A 24,435-nucleotide genomic window follows, 5' to 3' on the forward strand; every position below is an offset into this window, starting at 1 on the left:
TGCTTCTTGCATGGAACCTGTACATTCTAGCCCCTAAGATTTTCTTGCACTTTTAACAAAAAACAAATCTACATTTTGTTGAGACTGTCTTCTAAAGAAAATGACAATGGAAACACTCTCCCAACGGGCCTCTCTTTAAGTTACCTACCTAGCAAGTCAGTCTTTGGCTAGTCTTATTGCCTAACCTTAGGTCTTTAAGTCTTCTGACCTAAGATCCTGTATGAACAAGTCCCCCAGTACACTAGTTGAGGAGATGCTAACATCAGCACAGGAATTTAAAGAGAATTCTGAGAACAGTCTTTAAAAATACTCTGTATGAACCAAGTAATAATGTGTAGAACCTTTGAGATAGAAGGAAATAAATTATAAGGGAATATAGAGAATTACATTCCTCTACTCACATTGGTAAGATATTTACACATATATGTTCTCTTTACTTACCAGTAAAAAAAAAAAAAAGCTTAGCATCATGTAATAGACAGTCAAAGCATCAGTGGTAAAGGGTTTCAAATCAATTGGAATTTAATGGCCTTTGGCCTCTCTTATGAGTGCAGAGAAAATTAAAATGCCCATCTCTCTCAAGAGTCAGTGGAAATTACCAGCATAATGCCTAGCTCCCGTTTGGTTATTAATATGTGTGAGTCACATCTAAATATGATCTATTTTTTTTTTTAAAAGTCTTCCTTATTTTAGTAAGTTTCAGATTCTTAGAGGAAGTCTAACACCTTGTACCATAACCAAGGTCTTCAGGAAGTGTGGGACAGGGCTTTTCATTTTTGCTTTGTTCTGGATTCAGATCGGCTTTTCTAAGGCATGGAGGCAGAAGATATTTCAAAGAATGAAGACAGAGTGGACGATCCACATTGCAAAAACAAGAACCAGCCTCATGTTGCTCAGCCCAAAGAATTATCACCCGAAGGGCAGTTTCCCAGCCCCATGGCTCTTTGGGAGAAGCTAGAAGAAAGGTTTCTGGAGTATAAAGAGTTGACCCATAGGAACCCAAGTGAAAGTCAGAAGAATCTGTTGAGTCTTCTCCCACTGTTTCTAAAGGTTGGTATTCTTATTATTAAAACTATAGAAAATGACTCAGTGCTTTGGATCACTGGAAGTGGCAGTTGATGCATTTAGATATTCGATTGTTTCCTTGGAAAGAGTGTGATAGTTAATAAAGAAGCCAAGTAAGGGCAGTCTCTAGGATGAGCTGGGAAAGATGCCTTAGTAATATTGTTCCTTTAGTTAAAAAATAGCACTGTCCACCTATAATCTTAACCCAGGAGTTAGGGAAGAAACCTCCTTTGGGAGCTAGAAAAGGAATGTGTATGCTGAGGCCTGGTCTGCAGGTTTGGCTGCAACTTCAAGTGCTGGTAATGCCAACATCAGAACCTGGAAGAAACTGCCTGAATTTGTACTAGTCATGAAGGCCAAAATAGAACAAATGGGGTCACCAAGAGCAATACTTCCTTAACTGGGTATATGGACCAAATCCAGTCTGTGAACTGGGTCAGTCTTCTGGTTAGTGACAGCTGGTAGGTAATGACTTGGATATACGCTGTACTAGCTTGGAATGAAGCTCTAGCCAATAAGATCTGCCTTATGGTTGAAGATATTGATGGCTAGTTGTAGAACTGAGATGTCTTTTTATAATGAAAAAATAGTTTTGCATAACAATTGAGTTTGGGGGGGTCTTTATATCTGAATACTTTAGTAAAATTTGTCTTTATGGTTCACCTTAGTCCAAAACAATATGAAATGCACAAAGTAGTTGTGTCATAAATACTGGCAACATTTCATAATATATATCATCTTTATACATTTTTTAATTTTTTACATTAATTGCTTTATTTAAACATGCTGGTTACAAAATTGTTCATTGGTTGGGTTTAAGTCATACAATGTACACCATCCTTCACCAGTGCATCTTTATCATCACCAATGTCTCCTGTTTCCCTTCCATCCCCACACCTGCCTTGCTCTAGGGCAGACACGCTTCTCTCACTTTCTTTTTTTTCTTTCTTTTTTTTGACACTGGGCTTTTCACTATTGTTAATGGAGGGGTGCCTTGCCTGTTAGTTTCTTCATTTTCAGTGCTGAGTTCTTGTCCAGAGTGATCTGTTCCAACTATCATTGTCCCAGTAGACCCTTCTCTACTCAAGCTATACTCACCACTCTCTGTGGCAAGCTTTCTACCCTGAGCTGAATCTCCTGATTTTTATCTTTATTGTCTTTGAGTATTATTACCATGCTACGTCTTGTTTTTCTTATATCCCACAAATGAGTAAGATATATGTCTAACTCTTTCCCTCTGACTCATAAAACTCAGCATATAGACTCCATGACTATCTATGTCTAAGCAACTTTCATGACTTTATTTTCCTAACAGCTTCATAGTATTCCATTCTGTAGATATACTACAATTTTTTTTAGCCATCCATCTGTTGTTAGGCACCTAAATGGTTTTCAGATTCTGGCTAGTGTAAATAGGGCTGTGCTGAACAAAGGAGTGCAAGGGGTGTTTTTGTATGGTTTCTTTGTTCTGGGGTAGGCCTAGGAGTAGTATTGCTGGATCTTATGAAAGACCAATTTCTAGCTTTCTGAAGAATTGTTTTCAAAAAAGGCTGTACCAGTCTGCAATCCCACCAGCAGTGAATAAGAGTCCCTTTCTCTCTCTGCATCCATGCCAGCACTGGTAGTTCTTGGGTTGTTTGTTTGTTTGTGTGTGTGTGTGTGTGTGTGTGTGTGTGTGTGTGTGTGTGTGTGTGTGTGTGTGATATGTGCTAGTCTCTGTGGTGTAAAATATATCTCATTGCTGTTTTGATTTGCATCTCCCTGATGATTAGTGGTGTAGATGCATTTTTTCATGTGCCTTTTGGCCATCTAGATTTCTTCTTTGAGGAAATGTCTTTTCATTTTTTTCTCCATTTTTTTGATGAGGTTAGATGTATTTGTTTCTTCTAAAGTTAAATCAGATCTTTGTATATCTTAGATATTACCCCCTTATATGATAGATACTGGTGAAAAGATTTTTAATTCTGTGGATGGCCTTTATATCCTCATCACTATTTCCTTTGAAGTGCAGAAACTTCTGAGTTTAATGTAGTCCCATTTATCTTTGCTTCTCCTTGCTTGGTCAATGATGCTTGTTCCTTGAACTGCTTTTGGCTTCAATGTTATGGAGTGTTCTGTCTATGTTTTACCCTAAGATTTTTGACTGATTTTAAGGTGTTTAATCCATTTTGATTTGGCCTTTGTGCTTGGTGTTAAAGAGAGGTCTGAGTTCATTTTTTTTGTATGTAATTGATCAGATTTCTCAGCACCACTGTTCAAGAGTGGTGTTCACTTTGCGTTTCTTCCTCTTTTATAAAAAAATTATTGTTCATAAACCTGTGGTCCCATCTCTGGATATTCAAGTCTATTACAGTGATTTAAGGGTCTGTCTTTATTCCAATACCAGGCTGTTTTAATGACTACTGCTTTATAGTACAGTTTAAAGTAATTTAAAAGGAAAAGTGATTCCTCCCATTTTGTATTTTTGCCAGAATTGCTTTAGCTATTCATGGGCATTTATTTCTCCATATAAATTTCAGGAGAGTGATCCACTTCTTTGAAAATGTCATGGAATTTTTTATAGGAATTGCATTAAATATGTACAATGCTTTAGAAAGTATTGGCATTTTGATGATGTTAACCCTCCCCCAATTCATGAGGTGGGTATATGTATCCATTTTACTTGTGTGCTCTTTTATTTTTTTGAAACAGTGCTTTGTAGTTTTCTTTATATAACTCTTTCACCTCTTTAGTTGATGCCAATGTATTTGAATTTTTGAGGCTCAATTGGGAATCAGATTAATTTTTTTTTAAATATCTTCTCTTTATTTGTATACAGAAAAGCAATGAATTTTTGCATATTAACCTTGTAGCCTGCCAATTTACTATACAAGTCTATTGTGTTTAGAAGCCTGTGTGTATGTGTGTGTGTGCGTGTGTGTGTGTGTGTGTGTGTGTGTGTGTGTGTGTGTGCGCGCGTGTGAACACCCTGTGGATGCTCAGGGATTACTTCTGACTTTGTGCTCAGAAATTGCTCCTGGCTTGGGGGACCTTGTGGGGAATGCCAGGGATCAAACCGAGATTTATCCTGAATCAGCCGCATGCAAGGCAAACACCCTACTGCTGAGCCATCATTCTGGCCCATGTTTCTAGAAGCTTTTTGTGGAGTTCTTAGGATTTTCTATATACAGTATCATATCATCTTCAAACAATGAGAGCTTCACTTCTCCCTTTTATATGATATCTTTTTCTTGCCTAATTTTTTATGGCAAGTACTTCCAGTACTATATTGAATAGAAGTGGCAAGAGAGGGCAAGCTTGTCTCCTGCCAGATCTTAAAAGAGAAAGGCTTTTAGTTTTTCCCCATTGAGTATAGTGTTTGCAATGGGTTTGTGATAAATTGCTTTGACAATATCAAGGAAAGCTACTTCAATTTCTATCTAATAAGAGCTCTTATTAACATGAATGGATGTTGATCATGTCAAATGCCTTCTCAGTGGCTATTATTATGGCTATTATTGTTGTTATTATTATGATTTTTGTTTTTAATTTATTGATATGATATATTATATTGATTGATTTGCATTATATTAAACTACCCTTGCATGCCTGGAATGAATCTTGCTTAGTCATGGTATATAAGTTTCTTAATGAGTTGTTGATTCTGTTTGCTAGTATTGTGTTGAGGAACTTTGCATCAGTGATCATCAAGGATATGGCCGATAATTCCCTTTTTTTGTGTTGTCTTTGCTTTTGATATCAGTGTGATGCTGGTTTCATGGAAACTATTTGGCAGGGTTTCTATTTATTCGATTTTATGAACAAAAAAACTTGAAGAGGATTGGCAGTCGATCCCTTTTAAAGGTTTAAAATATTCACCAGTGGATTCATCTGGACTTGTGCTTTTGTTTTGAGGAAAGTTTTTTGATTAATCTTTCAATTCCCTCAATAGTTATAGGTCCTTTTAGGTATTTTAGAGAATCTTGGTTCAACTTTGGAAAATTGTAGCAGTCCAAAAGTATCCATTTCTTCTAGGTTCTCTTATTTCTCTTTGAGATTCTCTAAGTAGTCTCTGACTACACCTTGAATTTCTGTAGTTTCTATAGTGACCTCTCCCTTTTCACATATGATTATGCTTATTAAATATCTCTCCTTTCTTTTCTTTGTGAGTATTGCTGATGATTTATCAATCTTGTTTATTTTTTAAGAACTATCTCTTGCTTATATTGTTTTATTTTGGATTGTTTATTGGGTGTCCAGTTCATTAATTTCTCCTCTAAATTTTATTATCTCCTTCTGCTTGCTTACTTTTGGCTGATGTTTTAGGTCATTTTTCAATTTTCTTAGCTGTGCCATTAAATTATTTATTTAGGCCTTTTCTTTCTTTCTGATGAATGCTTGTAATGCTATAAATTTCTTTCTTAATACTGCTTTTGCTGTGTTTCACAGATACTGATAATTTGTGTCTTCATTCTCATTTGTTTCCAAGAATCTTTTGAGTTCCTCTTTGATTTGATCTCTGACTCATTGGTTGTTCAGCAGTGAATTGTTTAATTTCCAGGTTTTTAAAGTGATTTCTCCATGTCTGTTTGTAATTAACCTCTATTTTTAGTTCTTTATGGTCTGAGAAGATAGCAGAAACAATTTCTATCCTTTTGATTTTATGGAGATATGTTTAATGGCCCAGCATGTGATATATCTTAGGGAATGTCCCATGTGCATTGGAGAAGAATGTGAATCCAGTATTTTTGTACGAATGAAGATTCACACTATATACAATTATATATACACTAAGCTACTCTCTTCTATTTCTTCCTTCACAGCCAGTATATCTTTGTTAACTTTTAGCTTGGCTGACCTATCAAGGAGTGAAAAAGTGATGTTGTGTTGATACAAGTTTTCTTCAAATTAATCATTGGTTGTTTTAGTATTTTGCTGGGTATATATTGGATTAATATATGTTTAGAAGTATGATTCTTTCTCTTATTGTGTATATCCCTTGATTAGTTAAAATGTCCATCTCTGTCTCTTCTAACATTTTAAACCTAAAGTCTGAGACATCTGATATTAGTATGCTGAGTGAAATAAGTCAGAGAGACACACACAGAATAGTCTCACTCATCTATGGGTTTTAAGAAAAATAAAAGACATTATTCAAATAATTCCCAGAGATGAAGGCCAGAATGACTGGCTCACAATATGAAGCTCACCACAAAGAGTGATGAGTGCAGTTAGAGAAATAACTATACTTAGAACTATCATAATAATGTTAATGAATAAGGGAAGTAGAAAGCCTATCTCAAATACAGGCAGGATGGGTAAGGGAGATGGGGGCATTGGTAATGGGAATGTTGCACTGGTGAAGGGGCGCTCTTTTTATCACTGAAACCCAACTATAGTCATGTTTATAATCATGGTGCTTAAATAAAAATATTATTTAAAAAAATAAAGGGAGTTGGGGCCGGCGAGGTGGCGCTAGAGGTAAGGTGTCTGCTTTGCAAGTGCTAGCCAAGGAAGGACCATGGTTCGATCCCCTGGTATCCCATATGGTCCCCCCAAGCCAGGGGCAATTTCTGAGCGCTTAGCCAGGAGTAACCCCTGAGCATCAAATGGGTGTGGCCCAAAAAAAAACAAAAAAATAAATAAATAAAGGGAATTATTTGCTTGAATGATTGTTTTCCAGCCTTTGATTTTTACTCAATATTTCCTCTTACTATTCAGCTGGGTTTCATGAAGGCAAAAAATGTTGGATTCAATTTTTGATCCATTTTGCCACTCTGTGACTCCTAATTGGTCACTTAGTACATATATTAATTAAAATTTAATATGATCAACAGGTTTGAGGACATGCCAATAAATTTAATAAAAGAACATAGAGTTTTAGGTACATAGTGATATTGAATCAGGGGCCTTCTCACCACCAATGTTGTCCTCCAAGAAAAAAATTAAAACCTGTATTATTATACTTCTACAGGATTTTTGAGATGGGCTCCTGGAATCAAAAGCAAAACAGATTGTGTCTAGTTTGGAGAAGAATCCTGCAATAACAGGATTCTGAAGGCAGGCTCAAAGATAATTGACCCCCTATGTGATCCATATGTCATGGATTTACAGATGATTACCGATACAGATGATTGCTATGGGTTTAGGTGGCATCTTTTTGTAGGAGTTTGGTGTGCTTGTTGGGTCAGTCTTGCCTTAAAGTCCACTCCTTTTTTTTTTTTTTCAAGTTTGGTTTATAATTTGTAAACTTTCTGAGTTGTTGTTTATTCGTGAAACTGTGTATATTTCCTTTAAACCTGAAAACAAGTGGCTGGGTGAAGTATCCTCGGCAAAGCATTCATTTCTTTGAGGTTTGTCACTATGTTCTACCACCGTCTTTGGGCCTTGAGGGTTGTTTGTGATAAATATGCTATAAATCTTGTTTTGTTTTGTTTTGTTTTGGGTCACACCCAGCAGTGCTCAGGAGTTACTCCTGGCTCCATGCTCAGAAATCGCAGGCACAGGGGACCATATGGGATGCCAGGATTCAAACCAATGACCTTCTGCATGAAAGGCATACGCCTTACCTCCATGCTATCTCTCCGGCCCCATATATGCTGTAAATCTCAAGTGTTCTTCTTGGTATGCAATTTACTTTTTGGATCTCGCTGCCTTTAGTACTCTATTCCTATTTATAGTATTTATCATTGTGACTATGATGTACCTTGAGTTACTTTTCTTTGGATCTTTTTTAGCTGGTACTCTTTGGGAATCCAGGATATGGTTGCATGCACTCTTTAGCTCTGAGAACTTCTCCGCATTGGTGTCCTTGACTGTTGATTTTCATGAGGATTTTCTTCTAGATATCTGGGACTCCAATGATTCTTTTATGCTGTTGTTGTTGAATTTATTCCAGACTCCTATTTTCATCTGTTCATATTCTTTGATGACTTTTTCCATCATTTCTTCATTTATTTTAAGGCTTTTTCCAACCTTTTGTGTTGTATGGAGTTGTTAATCAGCTCATCTTCCAGATCACTGATTCTGTCCTCATCAGCTCTTACTCTGCAATTAGGCCTTCCTGTGAGTTTTTCATTTTGTCTACCATGTTTTTTCAACTCTGAAAAATCTAATCTCTTTTATTCATATCTTCTTGAGTGTTTGTTGTGGCTTGTTCAGTTTAGTCCATGCTTTCTTTGAGTTCTTGGGCATCCTCCATATTTATTCTCTAAAGACTTTATCTGAGAGCTGTATAGGTGATTAGTACTTTTCTGGCCATCAGAGTTACCATTTACGCATGGTGAATGTCTGCGTTGTTTCCCCATTGTCATGTTAACTGTGCGGTGTTTTCTACATGCTGTGCTACATAGGGTTCATTTACTAAGAGAGGTGCTTCTCTGGATCTGTCCCTCAGGGTAGGGTTAGCTCACCCAGTCATAGAAGTGGTCCTAAGCACTGGTGGGAAGCAGAGGCCTATATCTTGTGTTCTCCCTCATGGCAGGACCAACTCATTTGGCCTGTGATAGGGCCCAGGACCTGAACTTGGTTGTTCTTATCAACAAGAGATATACCTATACTAAAAACACAGAGCTATTTTTCACTTTTAAAAGGAGATTAGGATAGGGGAAGGCTTAGATTATGTGAGTTTTTATTGGAAAAGTCCTCTGTGAACTATTTCCTCTAACATATTAACCAGAAATATATAACAATTTTCAAAAATGTCTCAGAATTTTCTTGGCATTCTATTTATAAGATACACAGAATATGTGCATATATCTTAATAGAAAATTCTTAATAACTTTCAGCTTATTTATTCATTATTTTCTCCCATATTTTAGACTCAGAATCTGTACATCCTATTCCACAGATTGAGTAATTGGGGTATCAAGACTGAACTAGAATAAAGAAACTGATAGAGAGATATCTTAGTTAGGTCTCTTATTCCTAATTCTTTCTGCCCTGACTGCCTCAGTTTCTGAGTAAGAGATTTGTGTTTCTCTGCTACTACACAAGCGTTTTCTTATGGAAGAGATCATGTGATATGTATTCAACCCAACCCTTTTTAACATTCACTGGGAATGCATAGGGATCCCAATTTTGTTGAGTTGCTAGTCTTGATTGTATATTTTCCATCCACTCATGTAATGAAGTGAAATGACTATATCATTACAGACATGAGTCTGTGAGTGAGTCATTTCATGAAACAACCAGTGCTTGACACTTCCTTTTTTTATGCAAGTTGTTGATTTGTAAATTCAACTTTTTGATTATACAAGTATTTATTAAGCTTTCCTATTCTGTTCTGTTCTCATGGTGAATCTGAGAAATGAAGGTAGATGGTTTTCAGAACCTTTTCATGAACCTTCATGGAGAGTTCAATTTAGAGTAGAAAATATTAAGTAGTTCCCAGCATATTTGGTTTGGCTCACAGTAAGTTCACATGAATTAGTGGCCTTTTGTTTTTCCAAAATAAAGCATTTTCATTATCTTTAAAGTGGAATCAGTAAGAATTTTCTAGAAGACTGGTAGGGGAAGATAGGAGTGGTGATTAAGTCTATTACATATGAATCGCATAGAGGTCCAAATTATCTTCCAACCTGCTTTCAGAAACTTGTTATTGCAGTATTTTTCTCTAAACTGAAGTCACAACCTGTTTTTTTTTTTTATTCCAAGAGTCTGTCTCTAAAAATATCCTGTAGCAGTATAATATTACAGGCTTTAGTTTTTTCTTAAAACTCTATGTTCTTTTATTACATTTATTGACATGTCTTCAAACCTGTTATCATATTAAATTTTGATTAATAAAATAGCCAGAGCCAGAGCATTCAGTCAGGAATTGGTTAGAAAAAAGAGTTGGTAGTGAGGAGGGCATGGAGGAAGAACAGAAGGTTTATTACTTTTGGTTTAGTGATAATGCAGCTAAAACCTGAACTTAATAAGAGTGCCAATGTAGCTAAAATATAGGTTAGGAATGTAACTCAGTAGTAGATCATGTTTCTGATGTGTGAGGTCCTAGTTGTTCTTATCTTCATCTACAGCTTTGCATGTATATATAATACTGTAGATAAAGATATATACATTTATATTTAATATATATTACACTATATATTTGTGTATGAAGATGTATATCCATTAGAATTTAGATATTTATGTAGAATGTGAAACTTACAGCTACTCTGTACTAAAATTCATTATCATAACCAATATTTTTCAAGGTTGTCTATAAAGGGCTTACTTAGAAATACTAAGATTTTTTTTTCTTTTTTTCCCCCTTTTGTCTTCAATTTATTTAATTAATTTCATGGTTTTTAGTGTGTTCTTTTACTTCATTCGCTAAATTTTTCTTAAGTATTTTACTCTTTATTTAAGTTTGGTTTCCTAACTTCTTTATAACTTATTATTAATGTGTAAAATGCAACTGATTTTAATATATTGTCATTCTGCAATGCTGAAATACTAAGATTTATTGAGCTAGTGAAATTTTGACCAATTGTCTTTTTTAAATATATGTGAAGGTGGAAATATATCAACTATGCCACAATATGAGGCAAACATTATCTAAAGCTTTTGTTGAGTTCACTTAGAAAGTGATGTCACCTTTTATGGGATGTAGTTATTAGGGTCATAGTTGCCAGCAATAACTCATTGCTACAAAAACCATGCCCTGACTGGGTGCTGAGAATCCCGAGTCTTTGGCAAAAATTCTGAATGCCTATATATGGTAGAATTCAACTTCAGCTATCTGATTCTTCTTGCTTGGGCCTAAGAAAAATAAAGATGATTTGAAATAATTTTCTTCTAAGACCGTGCACATGAGATTTTTTTTTAATTGCCACCCCTGTTCAGACTGGGCTTGATTCCTGGGTTGTGGGTCTTTGCTAACTGGCCCAATCTTTTCATCAAGTATACTCTCTGTGAAAGAGGTAGCTCACAGGTATGAGGGGCTTAGGAGAAGAATGAAACTTGTGCTTGTCTCATACCAGTGACTATCACCTATCTTGATTTAGTGACTATGGTAACAGCAGTCATTGTCTTCTGCAGTGAACTCCTTCAGAGCTTCTTCTTTGACAAATTTCCCCAAAGAATATCTTTTTCTAGCATTTTATTTTCATCAATTGTGGTTCCGAAAACTGTTATTGGTATGGTTTCCTATATAACATTTCCAGTATCATACCCTCCACCCTCCACTTTCATCCCAGTGTTCCACACACACCCCTCTTATCTTCCCATTCTGTTGCATGGTGAGCTTCCTGTTGGAAACAACTTTTTGATTTTTGTTTCCTAGATGCACCTGTTTTTCCACCACCATGTTAAAGAATATCTCTTAGCTTCTTTTGACTTTTGTCATTATCTGATTTTTTCAAGCACATAGCAGAAGGTAACCTTCATTTTCCAGACATTTTTTATGTACAAATAATCAACAATTTTAAGTAATTATACAAAGATGTACTTGATTGCTTTTGCAGTAAAAACCAACCCTTTCCTCTGTTCAACCTGTTGAGAACTATTTAATTATTGTTAAGGAGAGAAGAATATAATTTTGGTTACTTTTTTGGGAGGATGAATCTATTGGAGTATCAGGGCATAGAAAACTCAATATGGGCTGCCTTGCGAGATGAGTCAGAAAGACATTCTCTCTTCCCACCTCTAGGATCCATAATCCTTTTTATGAATCAAAGAAAAATTCTTAGAAGGGCAAAGAGTCCCTTTCATTGATCACAAATAATATTCACTAAATTATAATAAATAAACCAGGCATTTTGTTTAGTGTTTATGAGCCTTGGAACTAGCCCTGTGAAGTGGGTCGATGCTATTTTATTATAGTTTTGAGGAATGAAGAAAGAGGTTTGGACTGTTAAATAACTTGTTCAATGTCACCCACATGTTAGTGAAAAATAGAAATAGAGCCATGGAGTTTGCCACAGGCCTGTGTTGTGAAGCACAGGCTCTTTAGGACAGTGTATGTGTGGTGAGTGAAACACATCTGGTTTCTCTTTTCCCATTCCATGACTCATTGACCAATAGCTTCACATGACTAGTGCCTCACTTTCCTCTTGGGTATAACAATTTCTCCCTATGCCCTGCTATGTGATGTTGGAATAGCTGACTCTGGGATGTTTTAGACAAAGAGGAATTTCACTGCATCACACACAAGCCACTCAGAGTCAGCAATCTCTGTGTGGGAACAATGTTTTCAGGAAGAATTAAATTGACAGTTTGTTGACACGATTATTTTTGCTCTTTCTAGAACTCTTCTGTTCAGGGGCTCTTTTACACAAAGTGAAGAAGGTATTCATTCCTATAGCAAGTATAGGCAGATCCTCCCAGTCTTAAGCTGAGTTTTATTTTGGAAAAATAGTGTCTATTTCTGGTTCTCACATTGTCTTTAGATATTCTGTAATGTTAAAAAGCAGGAAAGTTAAATCTAAAGCTGTAAATTGCTGAAGGTTGTCTTAAGAATATATTCTTTGGGAGAAGCAGGCAGTGGGGTAAAGAATTTCCAGCATTTGGGAGAATTCAAAAATTCTTCACTGTTTTCACCATACAACATGTGGGATAGGATCAGTTGGGAATGAAAAGGGGAACTGTGGATGTGGAACAGTTCATATAACTATGGTTATATCAGTGATGCTGCAAGTGCATTCAAATTCTTCCCTTTAAAGAGATGGAATCTATGTACCCATCCCTTGAACTTGTATATGTTTGTGATGGGATAGGGAAGAACTGATATTTGCAAGTAAAGATCTTGAGAGACTTGTGGTTTCTTATTGTCTAAAAAACTGACTGCCATATTGTGAGCACTCTAAGAAGCTTCACGTAAAAACGTGCGTGGAGAAAACCCAAGATTCCTGATTTTGTAGCTGAACTTCCAGTACTGTACTATGTTGGAAGTGGATTTCCTTATGTCCCTCATCCAGCTGAGTGGTAGAGACAATATTACCCCTATAGATCCCTACCCAAGTTGTATATCCCTCACAAAAATAAAAAATTGTTACTTATTAATAAGCTTTTAATTTTGGGTGTTAGATAGCAGCAGAATTATGAAACAATAAGGATCAAGATAAAGAATCTAGTTATTTTCTTTTTTTTTTTGGTTTTTGGGCCACACCCTGTGACGCTCAGGGGTTACTCCTGGCTATGCGCTCAGAAGTTGCTCCTGGCTTCTTGGGGGACCATATGGGGTGCCAGGGGATCGAACCGCGGTCCGTCCTAGGCTAGCGCAGGCAAGGCAGGCACCTTACCTCCAGCGCCACCGTCCGGCCCCCAAGAATCTAGTTATTTTCTAGAATGGAAGTATTGGAATTATTATTAATTAACTGTGCTTGAAGGTAAGCACATCTGTGTGTGTGTGCAGATGCATGTAAGTATATGAACATGTGTAAAGGTTTGTGCTCTTAGGACACTACTTAGTCAGTTGTGCAGGAGTCATGATTGTGATCAATCATTAATATAAAGAGCAAATGTAGAGCCAAGAGTTGTTAATATTAAATAGAATAATAGGAATGACCAACAACTATCTCCAATTGTGCTCTGTAGAGGGGCTAGTGAGGGTAAACACCTCTCCTTGTCCATCCCCAATTCCTCCAGCTCAGTGTGGAGGTCTGCAACATGATTTATTGCCATTTAGAGAAAAATACTTTTTTATTGTGTTAGCAAAATTTTGATATATTACTGAAAAAATTTACCTAGAAAAAGGTCAGTGGCGTAAACTAGCTGAGGAGACTCATGTCTGAAATATTTGGAGCTTACTTAAAAAAAACACTATTTCCCATTGCAACTCAGCAATAACAAAGACAATCACAATAGGAATATTGCGATTATATTTAAAATCAAGTTCTGTTCTCTTTGTCATTCAAACGCTAGTTTTTTTTTTTTCTCTTCTAAAGAGTTTTTTTTTGTCACTCCTTATTTTCCTTTGGGGAACAGAACATCATTTTCTTTCTTTCTTCCATATGAGGGGACAGTCACCAGGCATGATGAGGCAGCTTAGATAATGTGAGTAAATAAAATATTTTTAAAATATTGAGCAATATCCTCCCAGCATGCAAGTCCCAGTTTGAGAAAAAAAACGAGGTCCTTTTGGAAACTATCTTAACTCTTTGGGGTCTCCATGGTACCATTCAGTAAATGATTGCATCTGTGCATCAAACAGCACCCCGGTGGCCTGAAAGAGTTAACATGGCCTCCAGAAGTGTCCATTGTTGTCCCCGTAAGGAGTGTGAGCCTTGGGATATTCTGGCTGAGTATACAATTACTGTTCAACTCACAGTGGCCCAATTTGCTTTATTGTAGAGTGCCTCTTAGTGTCTCAAGGCTCAAAGACGATCTAGATGCTTCTGAGTCAACTGCCTGCAAATTGGTCTTTGAGGGGTTTGCCAGTGCAGGGGGTAAGGACAGAATTGGTTAGGAAGACAACAGAGCGGAGACTTTTCTCATGGGGTGGGGGGTGGGGGGTAGGAATCATCTTGCCACAGAAATTTTCAGCCAGAAGAACTCAGTTTTCTTTTTTCAGGGCTTATAGTTTTTGAATGCTAGCTAGGCAGTTTCCAGGTGCTGGTCATAAATTTCTTCAATATGTGTAAGCTACTTGGAATGTTTGCATATGCCTGAGATAATTCAGCTCTTGATTCTGCTATTTAACTGATTCTGTGGGATTAACCTCAAGCCTACTCCGATTCTGTTAAGTAGAAATAACAACAACAACAGCAGCAATAATAGTACCTATCAAAAAATGCAGCAAGGATCAGTGGAAACAAGAATACAGACCCTTGGCCAAGAAATTGGCACAAGTCCAGTAGGCAATGCATTTGGTCATCATCCAATCATATGTTCAATAGTTGAATTAATATGTTTATGATATGTAATATCTTTAACAGTCATCATTTAGCAATGATGAAAACACTTTGCATTTGCAAAGAAAAGGGAAACTATGTTCACTTATAGGACATAACAAAGATATTTCAGTTTATACCAGGTTTTGCTTACAACACTAAATATCTAAGTAGACCTAATTTCTTTTCTGCCTACCTGCACTGGAAACCACTGTCCTGAATTACCATTATCTATGTTGGATAGTTATATGTATATAAATTTTACATAGGATAAATTTTTGCATATATACAATATTATCATAGCAGTATTATTGTCTAACACATACAGTTTCAGAGGGTTTTGTAAAATCACACTGAAATATACTTTTCAACTTGCTTTAGATATTCAATATTCTACTTCTGAGTTTTAGTCATATTGACACAAATAGTTCTAGTTATTCTTCATTTTTCTCTACAGTGCCCTATTATTTACATACATCACATGTTATTCACACAGTTCTAAATATTCTATTTATTTGATTATTTAATATTAATTTTTCACAACCTCAGATAGTGTTATAGTCATGTTTCTTGTTTGAAACTCCTTGTGCATGTTTTCCAGCATTTCCTTGGGGAATATATCTAGGTGTCAACTTTATTGGTTGTTTTAAAAAATTATAGCACTTTTTTCATGTCATACCTTATCAAAAGATCATGGGAGTTTTGTGGGTGCTGATCTTTACTTATAATTTGTGCTATAAAATTTCATTTATTCCAACTGGAAAAATATAAAATATATCAAATAGTTTTACTTTCATTGTTTTACTTAATAGTAACTTGCTATTTGACATTTATTTTACCTTTAGAGATTTTCTTGCTATTTCATTTTCCTTAAAAATCAGTTCATTGGCCATCTTATTATTCATCTATATACTATAAGTTTTAGTTATAGATTCTGAAATATTTTCACTCAATCTGTCATTTACATAATTTTGTTTACAGTGTCTTTGACTATAGAGATTTACACTTTATGAACATACTATCTCTAGTAAGGAGTTAAGCATTCACTCACTCTAGTAACTAAAAGACTGCAAGTATTTGTTCTACAAGGTTTTTCCTTGAAGAGGAGAAAGCATGTCTTCTGAAGAGTGAGGAAGTAATATATATCAAAATATGTTACAAGTATACTGTCTTTGGACTTGAAATCTCACTTCTTATAATTTATCAGATGAAAATATTTGCATGACCTAAAACTAAGTCTCTGTGTAAGATCTGAGAAATGTGTAAAAGGAGATATAAAAATGATGGGATAAAGAAGCTGAGGTAGTGGAAGAACTAGAGTAATCCGTGGTATTTTCTGCTAGAGAAATTTGGTGCTTGGGTGCTTGGTAAGGTACCAGATGCATCTGGCTTTGTGAAAGAGAATGTTATTTACTAACATGCAGATGCCATTTCCAGAGGGAAGTTTAGGGCAAGCCCAGGGGAAAGCAAGTGGCCAGGTAGTTAGCAGAAAGTTGAAGAATTCAGAGTAACCTAAGTTGGGATATGGTGCAAGATGTGAAGGGATAGATGATTTTGGGTCTTTTCCAATGAACCTGGGAGAATGAGTTGTGTTGAGCCAATGGCCAGGTGATTCTCATATTTTGCTTTGTCATTTTGGCTCCCTAATGAGATCGTTTTTTATTTTTATTAATTTTTTTTTGCACATTAGGCCTGGGAACACTCTGTGGGAATCATCAATTTCCCAAGTCTTCAAGAGCTTGCAGAAGACGTTTCCAATCAGTTTGCTCAGGAAATTCAGAAGGCTCTTGAGGGAAAGCCTGCAGGTAAGAAAGTTATTGGAGAATACTTTGGGGGAAAGCAACCAAGATTATGCATATGCTTCCCAGGCTGAGTCCCTCTCTACTTTCTAGGGGAGTTAGAAAAATGTCTACAAATATTTGGTGAGCTCAGTTTTGCCACTGAGAAGGAAGTACCTGGAGAAGGTAAAGAAAGCAAGGCTAGCAGAGGAGGGAAAACAGACCTGGAAGAGTGTACACACATTATTTCTACATTCAAATATACTTTCTGCTGCTGCAGTAGATGGGGAATGTGAATCACAATGGCTACTTGCTTCTGTAAGTGCTCATGGGAAGACTCAGTAAGTTCTGTTGGTGCACTAATTCACTGGCTACCTGCCCCCCCTCTCTCTTTCCCTCTCTCTCTCTCACACACACACATATACACACAAATACAACACATATACAGGAATACATACCTCCTCAGAAACACATGTATACATAAACATATATGTATATATGTACATTTACATTTTCAATATCTTCACACATGCATTTTCTGGAAGGATTGTTGGATGAAAGGTACACCAAGTTGCAAATTTTTATTTACAAAGAAACACAGTGGCCCAAATGTTTTCTGCTAGGCTGAGTTGAGGTATCTCTTGAATTTAGTTCTTCCTCTTGCAGAGCTAGATCCTGGCATTGGGCTATGGGGCTAGAAGACATGAAACAGTTTTAAAGGAAGGAAGAGCTTGAGCATGATACTGATTGCAGGAAGCCCTACAACACAAAATGGTGTGTGATACAGGGACTAAAGGAAGACTGGGTTGTGAGAAGTCCAATAACTTAGCTTCTTCACATCTTTTGACATTAAGGAGTCATTAACTGTGATAAAACAATTATAGACAGTGGTATGATAAAAGCTGTCTTTCAAGAAGAAGAATATGGCCATATACAAGGCAGACACAAATGTAATGGTGGGAAGGGTAGGAGACAGAAATCTATGGATCAAGAGCCTAATAGCAGGGTAAGCTGGTAGGGCCACTGTATTATCTAGCCAGTGACACTATCTTTCCCTCACTATTGCCAGAGCAAGCACGAGTGGCCACAGAGCAGCTATTGCAGTGGACGGGGAACTCAGATCATGTTGGCTACCTACTCCTGAAGTCAGTGTATGTGCTCATGGGCACAGACTTGGTAAGTTCCAGCTGGTCCCCTGGTTTGTGCTCCTCAAACATGTACACAAGGCAGTATACATCTCAAGCATGTCACTGTGTGAAACCGCTCCTTTTCCCTTTCCACAGTCCCCTTTAGTAGAGAGCAGGACCTGGAGCAACTTGCAGTCTGAGCTTCATCTTTTTAGTTGGCAAGCTGTGTGTCATCCTGGGCAAGGGGGGGCACACTATTGAAACTCTCCAGAAGATTCTGTTGTGTCACTAATTTTAAAACTATAGAAGAAAAGTGTAGTTCTAGGCTTGAGACAAAGATTAACAACAGCTAATCTGGGACTGGAGAGGTAATACAGTGAATAAAGAACACCTGGGCACTTCATTTACACACCAGAAGGGATCCCTGAGCACAAGCTAGCAGTATGCCCTATGCCACACTCTGTGGTATGAAAGTCCCAGAAAACAAACAAACAAACAAACAAACAACAAAAACAAAATCTAATGTGTATAGACAATTTTCTATTCATTGGGCTGAGACAATGGGTCCTCTACCTTGTTTAATTTGTGTTTTTTAAAGCATGTGAGTGAGATTTTGAAACATCAGGTTTGGACTCATACTTCCTTTTAAACTTATTCCTAGATGCCAAAACTAACTGCAAACAACCAATTTAAAAATCATATCCACGGTGGGGCTGGAGAGATAGCACAGAGGCAGGGCATTTGCCTTGCATGCAGAACAAGTTGAGTGTTTTTTTTTTACTTTTGTTGTCAAAAGTAAAAAGGAAAATATATGGAATTTCTCTGGGTTTCTAAAAACTGGCACTATTATAGGTCTTTGAAAAGCAAAGTTGTGTAATGGAACCTTTTGAAAAAGCATGACATTGAAGTTTCACTTTATAAGGCAATCATCTTAACCCCCATCCTCCCATCCCTGTGGCTCTATGACAATCTCCACTCTTGTTCTAGAATGCATTGCCTCAGAGACAACGTGATTCATTCACTATGCCATACCCATTGCTAAATGTCCTATTTTACTCTAACCCATCCCCACTTCCCTTGCCTGGACCCTCTGCTCCAGCCCTCTTAGCCAGCTTTGGTGTTTTGATTTTGGGTCTCACCTAGTCATACTCAGGGGTTATTCATGACTCTGAATTCAAGAAGTACTCCTGGAGGTGCTTGGGAAACCATATAGGATGCCAGGGATTGAATCCAGGTCAGCTATGTACAAGGCAAATGCCCTACCTACCATACTATCTCTCCAGCCCCTCTATCCAAGCTTTGACTCATATTGGCTCTTCTCTTGCAGGAGACACTGTACAAAATTACTGACTCTGGGCTCCCAGGCCTGCTTCTGCAGTGCCTCTATCTCTTCTTTGTCTTTCCTCTGAACAAAGAGGAGATCTTTGAGAGTGATATTCAAGTTCAGAGGTTGTTTGTACAGGTGAGTAAAAAGAGGGCCTTGGGCCAGAGTTTTAGCAGTAGCAGTATACAGCAGCAGCAGCAGTAGTTGTATATAGCCGTAAATAGTAGTGATAATAGTAGATTGTTTGTTTTGCATGCTGCTGACTTGGGATTGGCTCAGGTTTAAACCCTGGCATCTCATATGATCCCCTGAACTTGCCAGGAGAGATTTCTGAGCACAGAGCCAGGCACAATTCATGAACACTACCAGGGGTGTGTCCTCAAAACAAACAAACAAACAAACAAAAAACCCAACCAACCAAAAAGAAAAACAAAACAAAAAAGAAGAGGGGCTTAATTCTTCTGAAAATCAAGTCCATTGGCTTTTTGTAGATGTATTGATCTTCCCCAAGTTCAAAAGTCCTCTACTCCTTTTCTTTCCTGCTCAGCAATGCCAGTGAATCCCTTGAATTTGGAAATAGATTTTCTTAATTTCTGTGCTAGTATCAATAATCCCCTTGTTTTCTTCGCTGAGAAAGGTGTGGTCTACCTACTTCACTTGGCCCCATCAGCTCCTTCTCCTGTGAATATGCACCACAGGTTCTGTTCTGGTGCCTTCTTTGGCACCAAGAAATTCCTCTCTGGCTCTACCCCTACTTGCCTCACTAGTAATATTTCTCTGGAGTCCATTGTCTGTATTTACCAGCTACTATGGTCACTTTTCATATTTACGAGCTCTTTATTACATCTAGGATGTGTACTTGTTGCTGTCATCTTGATTCTTTGATAGTTAAGAGGTGGTGAGTTAATACTGGATGGTATCTGAGTTTTGCATCCTGGAATTCTGGCTCACAAGTTCACTCATGGTCAAATTGTTAACGACTCTGCAATGCCACCTCTTCTTTTCAGCTCACAAATTCTCTGAAGCCACCAAAATCAAATACTGTTCTGAAAATTAGCAGTAACTTTTTTTTTTTTTTGGTTTTGGGCCGAACCCGGTTACATTCAGGGGTTACTTCTGGCTATGCACTCAGAAGTTGCTCCTGGTAAGGGGGACCATATGGGATGCTGGGGATCAAACGTAAGTCCATCCTTGAACAGTCACATGCAAGGCCAATGTCCTACTGCTGTGCTAAGGCTCCAGTCCCTAGAATAACTTTTATCATAATGTTTAATCTCTGTTTCCTGCTTCCTTCTTCACATGTTATAAATTCTCAGCTTCTGGGGTGGAGCATTTTTCAGATGATGAACTCTGAATAATGAGCCTCAGTAGCACCTTTAGATTTTATACCAAGTGAATAGAAAGATAGATATTGGAAATATTCAAAGTCTCTCTGGCAGGAATGGCAGGGAAAAGAACTCTTGTTCAGAAGTTATCACACTATACTTTTATCTTATGGGGAGGAAGATTTTGAGTGTGAGAGGAGGGATACACATTGTGATGATCAGGGATTACTCTGCATTTAGGAATCTTTCTCTAGGGGGAGGTCAGGAGACCACAAGGGTAACAAAGTACAATGCATGACCATTGTACTATCTCTTTGGATCCAATGACTAAAACTCAATCACGAACAACGTTGTAATTGTGGGGAAAAAAACCCAACTATATTATGAACAACTTTGTAACCACAGTGTTATAAATAAACTAATTATTAAAAAATAGAGGTTACTCCTGGCAGAGGTCAGCCTGATACAAGTTATCAGTGCTCAAGATGTTAGAACATTGGAGGACACCATTGGAGCACAGAGTTGTGCTGGAAGGCCATACAATATTGGGGGTTCAGTCCAGTGCATTATGCATGATGTAATGAGTTATTTCCCCTGTGCAATGTCTCTCTTTAAATATCACTAGATCCTTACAATTATATTGCTTAAGCAATGTTGGTATTTTTTTAGCATTTATCTTTAAAAAGACATCACTCCAAGGTAAACACATCTCTGATATGATCTGGAAAATAGAAAATAGAATGCCAGAGCAATAGTGCAATGGATAAGTCTCTTTCCTTGCACGTGACTAATCCTTGATTCTCAGAGCCCTTTGAGTCTGCCAGGAGTAATTCCTGAACATAGAGCATGGACTATGTCCTGAACATGGTAGTGTGGCTTCCAACTCCCTCAAAAACCCCAATGTAAAATGTTAGACTATGGATTGTAAATTCAGACTTTAAACTCAACTCTGTCATGTTTGCTGACAATCAAAATGGTCTGAGTAGAGTATAACCTTGTGCATTGAGCTGAGCCGTGTCTATCACTGCCTTAGAAAAGTAGGGAACATCTCTGCCAAAGATAAGAGGTTTACTAACTAATTTTTGGCTGTATTTTCTCACCAGATGTTGCTGAACATTTGCAGCGAGTCTCGGGGGCTGGAGGGTTTTCTCTCGGGGAATGAGCTTCAGTCTCTCATGATTGCCACTACCTGTCTTCGGGAGCACAGCTGCTGTTTTTGGAAAGAGCCTACTTTCTGTGTGCTGAGAGCAATTTCCAAGGCCCAGAACCCAGACATCATCAAATACTTGCATGGTAGGACCTGGGATACCAGGTGCAGGCCCAGTGGTGCTTTATATAGAGCTTGTGGTTCTACCTTTATACAGATATCTGGAAGCAAAGAGATTGACAAGCAATGTTGTAACTAATAACCAGCTATGTTTTATATGCTATATTGCTTTTTTTTAGTTTATTCATGGAAGTACATTGTTTTTGTTTTAGGGAACACATCTAGTAGTTAGTGGAGTTTGCTTCCTATGGTGGTGCTCAGAGGACCATGTAGTACTGGGGACAAAATCTGGGGTTCCTAACTGCAAAGTATACAGCCTCTTGAGCTATCTCTAACCTCCCTGCATTGGAAAAGGGAGGGAGTGGTGATTTGCTGTATTGCATGCTGGCATCAAAGAGGTGCTGGACTGGACTTGATTTTCTTGCTACTTCTCTTTGAATATAATTTTGCCATGGGGGAATATGAAAAATAAGCATGGTGAAAAATCTGCCAAGGCTTTCTAGCTACTGAAGCCTCGATTCCAAGTTTAAACATTGAGACACCCCATTTAAGTGCCTCAGCTTCTTCACTGATTACCAGATCAAGGCTACAGATTCTGAAACCAGATATTTGAAGCTTACACTTCAGTTTTGCCCTCATAACTGAGTGTGCTCTTGTACCTCCACATGGATTCTTTTTGTTGTTGTTGTTTTTTGTTTTGTTTTGTTTTGTTTTGATTTTTAGTCGACACCTGGTGATGCTCAGGGGTTACTCCTGGCTATGCACTCAGAAATCGCTCCTGGTTTGGGGGATCATATGGAATGCTGGGGGATCAAACCACAGTTCATCTTAGGCTAGCGCTGGTAAGGCAGATGCCTTACCGCTGCGCATCACTGCTCCGACCCCACCACATGGGTTTTTTTAAATTAATATATTTATTAAAACACCTTGATTACAAACATGATTGTGGTTGGGTTTCAGTCATGTAAAGAACACCCCCGTTCACCAGTGCAACATTCCCATCACCAATGTCCCAAATCTCCCTCCTCTCCACCCCACACCTGCCTGTACTCTAGACAGGCTTTCTACTTCCCTCATACATTCTCATTGTTAGGATAGTTCTCAATGTAGTTATTTCTCTAACTGCACTCATCACTCTTCGTGGTGAGCTTCATGTAGTGAGCTGGAACTTTCATCTCTCCTTCTTTTGTCTCTTAAAAAGTATTGCAAGAATGTCTTTCATTTTTCTTAAAACCCATAGATGAGTGAGACTATTCTGCGTCTATCTCTCTCCCTCTAACTTATTTCACTCAACATAGTAGATTCCATGTACATCCATGTATAGGAAAATTTCATGACTTCATCTCTCCTGGTGGCTGCATAATATTCCATTGTGTATATGTACCACAGTTTCTTTAGCCATTCATCTGTTGAAGGGCATCTTGGTTGTTTCCAGAGTCTTATATGGTAAATAGTGCTGCAATGAATACAGGTGTGAGGAAGGAATTTTTGTGTTGTATTTTTGTGTTCCTAGGGTATATCCTTAGGAGTGGTATAGCTGGATTGTATGGGAGCTCAATTACCAGTTTTTTTGAGGAATCTCCATATCACTTTTCACAAAGGTTGGACTAGATGGCATTCCTACCAGCAGTGGATAAGAGTTCTTTCTCTCCACATCCCCGCCAGCACTGCTTGTTCTCATTCTTTGTGATGTGTGCCATCTCTGTGGTATGAGATGGTATCTCATAGTTGTTTTGATTTATATCTCCCTGATGATTAGTGATATGGAGCATTTTTTATGTGTCTTTTGGCTATTTGTATTTCTTTTTTGTCAAAATGTCTGTCTATTTCTTCTCCTGATTTTTTGATGACCACATGGATTCTTATCTCCCCTTTTGTTAGGAACTTGAAAGTGTCTGCTCAGAGAGTGTCTGGCACCCACAGTGGTCACCATTGTGGTGCAGTCACCTAGGACTCATCAGAGATGAGATTCTTTGTGAGATATTTTCTGTTAGAAGCTGCAGGATCTTCCCTAGCATTATTTGCTTCCCGAAGACCTAAAACTTCTAGGAAGCATGGATGCCACTATGGATTATTGAATCTTAGGAAATTCTTTGGCTTACTCTCAGCAGCTGTGTGGGGAACTGGTATCTTTTTGATGAGAACTGTGCACTTTTCTGCCAACTTCACCAGTGACCATGCTTTAGGAGCACTAGAGTTTGTCTCATGGATAAATCCTAGAGTATGAGACAATTTTTTTGACATATAATTCTCAGGAGGCTGAGATGCCCTCCTGGTGATTCTTGGCCAATCAGACAGATTCTAAAAGTCTGAAGATGAGTTGCTGCTTAGAGCCTAAGGTACTAGGAAGACCTGGAGGTGCTCAGCAGCCTCCAATCAACACTTAGGTCTCAGGACTATATCTGGAAATGCTTGGGTGACCATGAGATGTTAGTGACTAAAGTGGGCTGACACATGCAGAGTATCTAGATTGATTCCTGTTCTATCTCTATAAATCCCCAAAGCATGAATAGTTTTGGGAGAGATGAGTGTTGAGCCCACATAGTAACTTGCTTGATGAGATACCTTTCTGAAGCCTTATGTATTAGAGGCATCAATGATAAGACATGGGAACGTTGAACAAACATCAATTTTATGTAGAGGAGATCCAGGGAGAAGCATTATCCCTTTTCATAACTCAAGGCTTCTAGAAAGGCCAGAAGAATTGTTCAGGTCAGAACAATTGGGCTCATAGTGCTCAGAACAACTGAACTCAG

At 37.7% G+C, this 24,435-nt stretch overlaps 1 protein-coding gene across 1 annotated transcript in view; it reads left to right on the forward strand.

Annotated features, from left to right (window-relative positions):
• The first annotated feature begins 813 nt into the window (after positions 1-813).
• Positions 814-24,435, forward strand: part of WDFY4 (WDFY family member 4) — a 239,321-nt gene continuing 215,699 nt past the window's right edge. The window contains exons 1-5 of the mRNA XM_049790636.1: positions 814-1,050; positions 16,549-16,663; positions 17,706-17,812; positions 19,091-19,225; positions 21,516-21,705. Coding sequence (XP_049646593.1) covers positions 814-1,050; positions 16,549-16,663; positions 17,706-17,812; positions 19,091-19,225; positions 21,516-21,705 — 784 coding nt within the window. The remainder of the gene's footprint in view (positions 1,051-16,548; positions 16,664-17,705; positions 17,813-19,090; positions 19,226-21,515; positions 21,706-24,435) is intronic.

The sequence above is a fragment of the Suncus etruscus genome, chromosome 17 (genome assembly GCF_024139225.1).
Source record: "Suncus etruscus isolate mSunEtr1 chromosome 17, mSunEtr1.pri.cur, whole genome shotgun sequence".
Lineage (NCBI taxonomy): Eukaryota > Metazoa > Chordata > Mammalia > Eulipotyphla > Soricidae > Suncus > Suncus etruscus.